Below are 12,229 nucleotides of genomic sequence, written 5' to 3'. Positions count from 1 at the left end.
TATGCAGGAATAGAACAGGTGATAACAAACATAGTCAACAAAAACAGAATGTGAAACTTGAGACAAAAATTCATTAGCATTTAAAATGTTGTTCCTTTTCTGTCAGGCATTGTTTTATATGCAGATATTAAGAATACAGTATATTTTCAGGGATTTATAGGAAGAAAATATCAATCAGCTGTATGTTTTCTTACAATCTACAGGTGATTACACAACAGAAGCCAGTACTACAATACAGCTGAGATGTGCTCAATATGTGTCATAAGGACATGAATAAAGGTGAATTTTGTTTTTTAGAAACTGTAACTGGCCATTATAACAATTGTTCCATTGGTATATTTGTGAAGAAACCAACTTGACATCACATAAAGGCACTGTTGCAAATAAGGGACTTGAAGTCATCCACTGTCCATGATGGTTTAATGAGCTGATCCAACAATTGCTGAAGTAAGCATCTGACGCGATCAGAAAGCCAAAACTTTCTTTTTACATTTTTTCAGAAATGAGATTATAGTTACTACGAGGAACAGCCACCCAATGTCTGCAACTCACCTTCAGAGGGAACTGCCTGTTGTTCTTTTTTGGTCTTTTTCATGAACTGTTTGAGAGATCCAGATGACATGTACTCCGTGATGAAGATCACCTGAACAGTTCAATACATCAATCAGTTCGGAACGGTATGAATGGGATTTCAGATGCTGGTGCATAACAACAAAGGCAGGATATTTCTATGGAAGACAACATCATTATTCAAGTTTGTTGCATCATGTAGGTATATATCCTTGTACCATTGTCAAGCTGTCTTTCTTAACAATGTTATAAGCAACTATATCAAACAGTGCATGTTTTACACTAAAAATACTGTCCATTCTATTCTTTTCAAAACAACGTTAAATTTATGGCAGTCAGTTTACTAAAAGATGACAAGCCTGAAACTGAAGTGCTTGGAGGCCAATATCCGTACATGTGGTGGCCACTTACCCTTGGCTTATCTCCCTTGGTGTCAGTCCAATACTTGTGAAAGTTGACAATGTTGGGGTGCTCCAACTGAATCAGGTTGTCAAAAACCTGTCGGATCTTGTCCTGAGGATAATAGGTTCACAATAACAGCAGATATATAAACATAGGTTTGATATCGGATAATCAAGGGGAATAATTTTTAAAATATTTCTTTGGGTAGATGTGGGAAGAGCAGTATTCTTGTATTTATTGTTTTCAAACTCATGTGTCAAGCCTTCTCATGCCACTGAAGTGAATTTTATAAATTATCATTGTTTCTCACAGCTCAGTCCTATTGACATGAAGCAGAAGAGATTCATTATCTGTGACAACAACAAGCAAAGCAAATGTCCAGTATATTACAGAGGCCCTAGATAAATCCTGAGTATCCAGTGTATACCTGTTGGGCTTTGAAGTTTTTCTTCTCCGAGAACTGGACCTCATTCCAGACAACTTCCACCCCCTCCTCTGTGTCCATGGCCAAGAAGGCATTGTCGATGCCAGGGACATCACGCTGCTCCACCTGCAACATGTCATGTCATGAGGTTGAGGTATAGGGAAGTGCAAGGAGATCTCACTAAACCTCTACTACCTGCTCTAAACACGCTTTCTGTATCAGCACTGAGTGAGAATATGCATGTTACACTGCAGTTAGAACAAATACATAAGTTGGTGAATGCTGTTTTATGCTGGGATAGAAACTAGTACCAACCAAGTAGCCTGTGCCAGTTTACCTAACGTGAAAAGTAAGCCCAGATAGTGAGAATTTGGAACATTTTGACTAACATGTAGTCTCTGAAATATTTCATTACTTTCTTTATATTATTTGTCTTCAAAAACATGACAAAAAGTAGATCAGAGAATCTCTTCATTATTAGGCACTGAAACAAAATACATGCAGTTCTTTGGACTGGAGTTTTGGGCCATTTACATGTCACAGTCTGTAGAGAATATGACACAATCCGGGTGAGAAAAAAAGGAAGAAAAAAAGAAGAAGCAATCCATTTTCAAACAAGGGGGTATAATATATATATATACATATTCTGTATAATCAAGGTGTTGGAGTCTATTCAGGACTGATTATATGTTAACAGAACTGTTCAGGGGATGCCTTACATTAAAACAACAAAGACAGGAAACAAACAACACTGTAAGACATAATAAGTACACCCTTTTCCCACTAAACTATCAATCACACCATATTGCTCTTCTATTTTTAACAAGCAGGCACATGTTGGAACGGCCAAGATTCCACATATGGTGAATAAATGCACAGTAGCTGGTAACATTATCTCAGTTAATAGCAACCAGGAGGCATTACTGGCACTCCCATTAATGGATTAAATCTGTGTCTGGTCGGTTGACTGCACACATCTACTGAGAAACAGTGATTTCTTCTGATTGATCTTCAGGATTTAACAAAGTGGTCGGAACACTCATGGTGCCAACCACAGCGGTTGTCCATTAGCACTGTCTATATGATAATAACACGCAGCAAAACCATAAAATAGCAAATTTCTTCTCGTCTTTCTGACACCTTAACCATTGGTGGACCCATGAAGAACTGATATTCAGCAGTGTATGCATGTTGTAAGAGGCGACAAATGGGTGATCAGGCTCTCTGACTTGGTTGAACATGTCATCTTATCCCAATTGCTTATGTTGATGCTCATGCTGTTGATCACTGGATTGTCTGAGTGGGGCGATAAACAACTACAACAACAACAACAAAACAAACAGCAGAAAATAGAATGGACAGTTTGGCAAGGAATGTTGGACACAAGCATCAATATGGCCATCTTCGTTTCATGAGACATGATATAAAAACACATAATGTATATTGCCATATAAGGCGACCCCTTGTGCAAAGCTTCAAAATCAGCACTAATTCATACATCCCGTCTATGAAGTGACATTGAATGAAGCACATCATCAGAGCATACATGACCCCTGAATGAAGCACATCATCAGAGCATACATGACCCCTGAATGAAGCACATCATCAGAGCATACATGACCCCTGAATGAAGCACATCATCAGAGCATACATGACCCCTGAATGAAGCACATCATTAAAGCATACATGACCCCTGCATGAAGCAAATCATCAGAGCATACATGAGCCCTGAAGGAAGCACATAATTAAAGCATACATGACCCCTGAATGAAGCACATCATCAGATCATACATGAGCCCTGAATGAAGCACATATCAGATCATACATGACCCCTGAATGAAGAATATCATCAGAGCATACATGACCCCTGAATGAAGCACATCATTAAAGCATACACGACCCCTGGATGAAGCACATATCAGATCATACATGAGCCCTGAATGAAGCACATCATCAGAGCATACATAACCCCTGAATGAAGCACACCATTAAAGCATACATGACCCCTGAATGAAGCACATCATCAGAGCATACATGACCCCTGAATGAAGCACATCATCAGAGCATACATGACCCCTGAATGAAGAACATCATCAGAGCATACATGACCCCTGAATGAAGCACATCATCAGAGCATACATGAGCCCTGAATGAAGCACATCATTAAAGCATACATGACCCTGAATGAAGCACATCATCAGAGCATACATGACCCCTGAATGAAGAACATCATCAGAGCATACATGACCCCTGAATGAAGCACATCATTAAAGCATACATGAGCCCTGAATGAAGCACATCATCAGAGCATACCTGACCCCTGAATGAAGCACATCATTAAAGCATACATGACCCCTGAATGAAGAATATCATCAGAGCATACATGACCCCTGAATGAAAAACATCATTAAAGCATACATGACCCCTGAATGAAGATTATCATTAAAGCATACATGACCCCTGCATGAAGCACATCATTAAAGCATACATGACCCCTGAATGAAGCACATCATCAGAGCATACATGACCCCTGAATGAAGCACATCATCAGAGCATACATGACCCCTGAATGAAGAACATCTGAGCATACATGACACCTGAATGAAGCACATCATTAAAGCATACATGACCTCTGAATGAAGAACACATCATCAGAGCATATGTGAGCCCTGCATGAAGCACATCATCAGAGCATACATGAGCCCTGAATGAAGCACATCATCAGAGCATACATGAGCCCTGAATGAAGCACATCATTAAAGCATACATGACCCCTGCATGAAGAAACATCATCAGAGCATACATAACCCCTGAATGAAGCACATATCAGAGCATACATGACCCCTGAATGAAGCACATCATCAGAGCATACATGACCCCTGAATGAAGAACATCATCAGAGCATACATAACCTCTGAATGAAGCACTCATCAGAGCATACATGACCTCTGAATGAAGCACTCATCAGAGCATACATGACCTCTGAATGAAGCACATCATCAGAGCATACATGACCTCTGAATGAAGCACTCATCAGAGCATACATGACCCCTAACCTAAACAAGTAAATAAATATAAACAAGTGTGTGCAACAATAATTCTTAAACAATGCAACACTAAACTGGTGACAGTAAAATAGTCTATGCAGTCAAGGTTTTGTGCATGAATCATCCAAAATGGTGGACACCAGATATTGATCTGCATGCTTAAAATTTATTTTACATGAATCATCATCATTACACCTTCTGACCTTCACAATCATTTCATTTGTTGTATATTCTGTAGTATATTATGGAACCCGTTCTTCGCGATCATCATTTATGCATTTTCAAGTCATAATTTGCAGACCCATTCCAGTGCCTTTATAAACCAAACCTATTTTGAACAAATCAATATCTTTCCCCTTCTGAAATGCATTCTGTAATAATTTAAAACTAATAAAACACAGAATCCAAGATATGTGTATATAAACTGATCAGGTTCAACTGATGGTATCACAATATAATTATTTGTGCAAACAGAAACAAAGCTTGAAAAAGTGTCGGTCACACATGGATACCCCTGCTGTCAGCACTCCCATCATATTTGGAGCAGAAAATACCATCTTGCAGTTCAGTATACATGAAACAAGGCAAAGTTCAAAATGCCATGGGAATAATATGACCTGTGCAGTCTATGAATCAATTTTGTAAAGTCACTGGCCAGAACGGCTAGTTAAGTAAAAATGTTACTAGCTCACATCATGCTTCACTGGCCCTGCAAAATATCAATATCAATATCAAAATGCACATCGGTCAGAATTGGTGTGATGTTTGGTAATTAAAGATGGTAAGTTACTGTCACCCCTTGGAAACAATATACAGTACAACCAGAAATTATTGAGAATTTAAAGATTGTAATTTAAAAAAATAAAATTCACTCATTACTCACGAATTAAATGTGAATACTAGCAGAACGTAACTCCAGATTCAAAGACAGGTGAACAGTTAGTATTTTGTCAAGTCACCATGGGCAGCAATGCAGGCTTCAATGCGGCGGGGCATACTACTGATCAAAGAAGTTAGAAAGTCGTGGTCCATGCTGTCCCAATATCGGACCACCTGTTCTTTCATTTCAGTAATATTTGTCAGATTTTTCTTATTGACACTTTCCTTCATAAGTCCCCAAATATTTTCTATTGGATTTAGGTCAGGGCTATAGCTTGGCCAATCCAATAATGTCATATTTTGGGTCCGAAACCAGGCCTGTGCATGCTTTGAACGATGTTTTGGGTCGTTGTCCTGCTGGAAAATCAAACAAACATTCCATAGAACACATGAGCAGATGGAAGTAAATGTCCCTCGAGAATATCTGTGTACCGCTCATTGTTCATATTCCCTTCAAATACACAGAGGGCCGTTGCCCCTAACACAGATATGCCACCCCACATGTTAAATACGGACTGTACTTTGGGCGCTGATACAAAGGTTTTTCAGTTTGTTTAGTCCAGAATTTCAGTGTATTAGGAAACAGCCACACAGAACTTTCATCTGAGAAAATCACATTGTCCCAGTTAATATTTCTACGCTGTAAGCACCAGTTCAACCTTCGCTCCTTTTGTTCAGGTTTCATGATCGGTGATGGAATTCCTCAACTTTACTGTCAACCCATTGCATGCAGCTCAGTCCTAATTGTCTCCTTACAGACAGCCACAGTTCCTCTATCAATCATATTCAGCCTTCGTTTGTTTTTAGAAACAAGAATACCAAGCCGCCTCCTGTCACCGACAGTCAATTTTCTAGGCCTACCTGCGCCTCCCTGGTGCTCAATGCCATATCCATTTGCAATATTTTTCAAAACACGATAAACAGTGGACAAAGGGATTCCTGATCTACTTGCAATCATTTAGCTGATCTGATGTCCTTGTTATAAAACTCTAAAATCAACTTCCTCTTCTCTAAATCATCCATACTGAGGATCACTGAAAATGTCGTCTGCTAGCAAGTAAACAAAGGGGGATAACTCTTCACAAACTAATGAAAAAGGATTAACAGAGTTGTCTCTCTTGAATGAAACCAAGCACTTGATAGCTGGTCAAGGTTGTTTATACTAGAAATCCAATTAAACATATTCCTAAAATTCTCAATAATTTCTGGTCATACTATAAATCAAACAAACAGAAAAACTAAGATTTCTTTCTGTATTCCTTCAATACATGTTGGAGAAAACACTGTTCTAATGTGCAGCTCACTTCTAGTGCAAAAGATAAGCTTGAAAACAAATTATCTGGGATCCTCTGCCTGCCAGTCGGGATAGCCTTAACAATATATTACTGGCCCGATTCACAATCAGCTAGCATTTGGCTTGTAGTCCAGTAGCTATTTTGAAAGCTGACCTGTGTCCAATTCAATATGATCCAGTTTTATAGTACCGTATATTACCATCTATAAGCCGAATTTTAAGGATAAACAAAAGCACTCTGTAGAAGGGGGTCGGCTTATCTATGAGTTACGCTTTCGTCAAACTTTTTTCCAGGGGTAAGAATACAACATCGTATTACTTTACGTGAACAAACAACAGAAGACAACTTTGTCAGTAAAGACGTCAAATTTGCAATTAAACATCACTCGACAAGATTATTTACCTTTTAAGTTCTAAGTTGATTTGCTGGGGATTGTATTATTTGCAGGGATTAAGATTACCATGTGTATCTGAGCCGGAAATAGCAATCAGCTGTGCACACGTTTCCTGGCGATCAAGTTCAAACATGCACAATAATATAACGGGACAAATTCTGACGCAGTCATCAGTAAAATATAATACAGAGTACAGTTTTTGCTCTATAAATGTAAAATATATATAATCAACACTAAGGTTATACGGCCCCTGATGAACGTAGTAAGCGAAAGTTGTACTCACATGGAATGTGGTAAAATAAGCAAGCCATTTAAATTCACACATTTAGACCGATGTTACTGTAAACTAGAAGTCCATGGTAATCAGCTCGTGATTGTTGAATGGGGTAAAATAAGCAAGCCAGTTTGTTCACATGTGATCGTCCAGCTACAATAAGTATGATATTTAACGAAACAAAATATATTATCCATTTTCTGTCAACTACACTTCATTTCGATGAGTGAGTAGACGCAATATGATTGTGAATTCTTTGAATAATGTGGACCAAAGTTATAATTATTGGTAACTGCCAGTTGTCTGTGGTCTGTGTTTGCCAGAATTAGGACCCCATTGTGGGGGATCAACTTATGTACGAAACATGCCATTTTGACACTGATTTTAAGGGTCAAGTTTGGGGGTCGGCTTATCTATGGGGTCAGCTTATACACGGTAATATACGGTATATTGGCAACTTTAGGCTCAGAGGAATATACCACCTACCAACCCAGAATAACCAGCCTGCCTACCAACTGTTCCCTGCAGACATATTTGATGACAGGACAAAAGTGTACCCTATCAGAAGTCATCACAGCTAATGTCTGACATTGATATTAAATAGATCAAGCCCTCAGGCCTTGTTTGTCTAGTTGTAATATGTCTTTTAATGTGTATTAGTCATATGCAGTCTGGGACGTGAGCCACTCATCCAAGCCCAAGTCTAGTAAAGTTCTGAGTTGTCAAGTAAACTAAGATTATAATGATAGTACAATGAAATTTATTGAACATGATGTCGAAAGCCATGTTCAGTTTAGACTCAAAATGTTTTGGGGCAGCCTCCCAATATACATGTACTATGTTTATTGGCATGACCAACTGAGAGAGTATTTTTTCACAAAAACAACAATTGTATCACATATTCCAGGGTTCCAGATAAGGGCTGTATCAGCATAAGTACGGATAAAAAATATGCATGATACGGTTGGAACTGATTTAGAAAACGTAGCAGCTACGCACCACAGCATTGCTGTATGGTCTTATAATCATTTACAGATGTTATCTGAAAAAGTATTGTTTTATTGTTTATTGACCTGTTTACACAAGAGTAGCAATGTTGAGGTGCATATATGAAACGAAACACAATATTACGGATACTCCATTAAATTCCATTCAATACCCTAAATGTACTGAAATTAAGTTTTTCCAGTTCTCCTATATTGAAAAAATAAGGAGTACATACTCCTGATGTTGAAAAATTATCTGGAGCCCTGTAATAATAACACAGCCCACCTATATATACAAAATGCTCTCACTACCTAAAGTTAACAATTGACAAGGCTGAACATGAATACTTTATCAGGTGAACTGAGTCTGTAAGTGGATATGGTCACATTAACCTTGTCTGGGAGGCATTTCCAGGTCATAGCTTCTAGCTAAACCTGATTGTCTGAACTCTCTGTGTATATAAACAGATTGGGTTACCACTTCATTTCACACTGATGGCAAAAGTGCAAAACATACAAGCTTGGAAGTCAGTTCCACAGTCTAATTAAATAACTGTTCACCTCTTCCAGTTAGAAAACCTGTTAGTAGAGTATTCAAGTGGGTGAGTGAGGGGGGGACGTTACTAGGGTTGCAATGAATACACTATGAGGCAAATATGACATGATTCATGAATAAAGAGCAACGAATATGAATATTTTTTCACAAATACTTTATAATATTGATATAAAAGAAAACATCAATAAAACCCTATGGTTATTTGTGCCTAGGGTCCACATTTAGGCAAACCATGGTTGTTGGGTTTGTCCTTTAGAGGTGATGATCGGAAACTATACTAAAGATTTTCATGAGAATATCACAATGATCTGTTTGATTGGCATTTTAGAAGTTGGTGAGTAATAAGACAGTAAGATACTTTATGGATAGTAACTTCTTTATTATATATGATGCGACGTTTCGGTATAGATCCTTATACTGTTGTCAAGCAAGAGTGAAACATCTGTAAGGATCTCTACCAGACCACCGCATCAAATATAATAAAGAAGTTGTTATCCATAAAGTACCTTACTTTCTTATATCACAATGACGATTCCCAGAAAGCCATCTTGTAGTCAAAATCTTCGTCTGGATACAATATTAAAGGATCAGGTTATGATTATTATGCATAACATACATTTTATTCAGGTAAATTTTGAGATCTGTACATCTGTAAACCAACTTAAGAAAAAGAAAAGTTTTCGTCATATTCATTAATTATTTAGAGTTAAAACTTTTTTTCCATTTTTTTCCATTTTTTACCACTACACAAAAGAAATGTGTTACAAAGTTGCCACTTATCTAAAGGTAAAGGTATGCATCCACTAGGATATGCAACAAGTGGATTTCAGTAGTCTCAGACAAGCAGGCTATGCTAATTTTGATTCTTGTTATACATGAGTGAGTGAGTGAGTTTAGTTTTATGCCACACTCAGCAATATTCCAGCTATATGGTGGCGGTCTGTAAATAATCGAGTCTGGACCAGACAATCCAGTGATCAACAACATGAGCATCGATCTGCGCAATTGGGAACCTATGACATGTGTCAACCAAGTCAGCGAGTCTGACCACCCGATCCCGTTAGTCACCTCTTACGACAAGCATAGTCGCCTTTCGTGTGTTATACATGAATAGAAATGTGTCCCTTTTCAAGTGTGACATGGGGACTCAATAACATGATTACGTGTGAACTTTTGGAATTAAGCATGCCAACAAGAAACACATTTGACCCAAGGCTTAGCTAGCTGTTCCAGCAGCTGTATCTTTGAGAGATAGGTTATATCCTTTTCTGACTCCACAGGTTTATGTTGTGAGTTTACATGATCATCAACTTCCTTGTGTTTGTCTGATACAATTTCGAAAGTGAGTGAGTGAGTATGGTTTTAGGACGCTTTTTTTTAGCAATACTCCAGCAATATCACAGCGGGGGACACCAGAAATGGGCTTCACACATTGTGCCCATGTGGGGATTCGAACCCGGGTCTTCAGTGTTAAGAGCGGATGCTTTAACCACTAGGCTACCCCACTGTCCCCGTTTTCAAAGTACAATTACAATGTATCACACTTTAGATATCAAAATAAATTGTCAAATGCTAATTTTGGTAAAAAGCATCATTTCTAAGTGTACCTAGCCTTCAGAAAAAACCCACTTACTTTTATCATGCTATTAGCTCAACAATAGAAAGAATTTTGAACCCTTATATTTCATAGTGAGTGAAAGTTGTTATATGTCACAGTTAGTAAACATGTAAAATATGATTCTGAACCAGACAAACAAGTGGTTGGTATAATGAACACATTTCATGCTGTTCGAGTATGATAACACAATCACGCAGCTTGAAAACCTGCTCAAATCCAAAGGCCACTTATAACAAGGTCAGTGGGTAGCCTAGTGTTTAAAGCATTCGCTCATCATACCAAAGACCCGGGTTCGATTCCCCACATGGGAACAATGTGTGAAGCCCATTTCTGGTGTCCCCCACCGTGATATTGCTGGAATATTGCTAAAAGCGGTGTGAAACTAAACTCGCTCACTACAACAAGAGAGTGCTGGGGAGTTGTTCTAACCAAGGAGTCCAGGGTGTAAGTATACAGTCAAGCAAGGCGGCACCCTTCCTGGACATGGCCATAAACATTCCACAAGGTTGCTTGTTCTCACAGCACATTGAAAACTGGCAATGCATGCCCCACTAATGCATGACACACACTGAATGAATGGCTAAACATGTTAAATATGTTTCAAATGTTCCAAGTCCATGTCCACTGCATAGAAAGCTGTCTGGAAAGTCACAGCTGTATACAAGTGTTAGTCTGTTCGGAGACATGTTTTGGTCATAGATCAACTATATTATCATCCTATCCTTAGACAAACTCATCATCCCAGCAAACCTATTAAAGTCTGTAAAGATTGACAAGTTAAAGGGTGTATAGAAGTATTATCCCTATAATATTCAAGGCTACATCTAAGGAAGCCAGTTTATCATCAGAACAATTTGTTCCTATTATCTATACAATCTAGAAATTATGATTTAACTAATCATCCCCTTGTGCAAGTCTAGTCCATTACTAATATCAGCTTGTGGTATAGTCTAAAAGAGGTCAAGTAAAGAGCTTCCTTTATTGTCCCGGATAGCAGTCAGTGAGTACATATATAACCCACTGCCACAAGTGTGTGCAGTGTTCAAAAGGAAGCAAAAAACGTCTGGAGGTCCTTGTCATAACACAAATGCTTAAAATGGGTCACGAAAACTCAAGAGTTACAGGGTCTCCTAGATTAAAAAACCCATAAAAAGCAGCTTGAGCCGAATCTTACTCCTAGTAACAATATTTGTACATCATTGTGATATCATGTTTAATATTAGCTGGCTGAGATAGACCAAACAAAATGTTGCTAGATTCTTCTCTTGAGAAGTGGGACAGTGGGGTAGCCTAGTGGTTAAAGCGTTTGCTCATCACGCCAAAGGTCCAGGTCTGATTCAGCACATGGATACAATGCGTGAAGCACATTTCTGGTGTTCCCCTGCCCTGATATTGATGGAATATTGCTAAAAGTGGCGTAAAACCCAACTCACTCAGTGCAAAGAAACATGACAAATCTATTAGCCTGGCATGGGCTGCTGGCATAAGTTGATTTTAGTTGGTACACATAATATGGACATTAACGGAAATTACAAGAGATAATTTTACAAGACTTTGAACTGACTGAAAACAGTTTAAGCTAGTAAACTAAACATTTTCTAGCACAATATGATCTTCAAATGTTTCATAAATGTTATCTCTAACAATCAGCACATTTGAGTGGTCTTATCTCATTATGTATGTACAATTTCCTTGTTCCTGTTGTAACTGATCGGTAACTATCCAGTAATCGATTTAATATGACTCATCCCTTCATTGCAAAAGGAACATGTACTGAAATAATG

The 12,229-nt window shown here is 38.3% G+C and overlaps 1 protein-coding gene across 1 annotated transcript in view; it reads right to left on the bottom strand.

Moving 5' to 3' along the window:
* LOC124284028 (nuclear receptor-binding protein-like) overlaps window positions 1–12,229 on the bottom strand; it is a 34,104-nt gene that overhangs the window by 18,473 nt on the left and 3,402 nt on the right. Inside the window, 4 exon segments of the mRNA XM_046720069.1 lie at window positions 553–582; window positions 584–643; window positions 982–1,083; window positions 1,400–1,522. Of these exon segments, the coding sequence (XP_046576025.1) occupies window positions 553–582; window positions 584–643; window positions 982–1,083; window positions 1,400–1,522 (315 nt within the window).

This window comes from Haliotis rubra, unplaced genomic scaffold, assembly GCF_003918875.1.
Source record: "Haliotis rubra isolate DU_JTF1 unplaced genomic scaffold, ASM391887v1 Scf328, whole genome shotgun sequence".
NCBI classification, from domain to species: Eukaryota; Metazoa; Mollusca; class Gastropoda; order Lepetellida; family Haliotidae; genus Haliotis; species Haliotis rubra.
The sequence above is the reverse complement of the archived record's forward strand: the minus strand, read 5'-3'. Positions and strand labels throughout refer to the sequence as shown.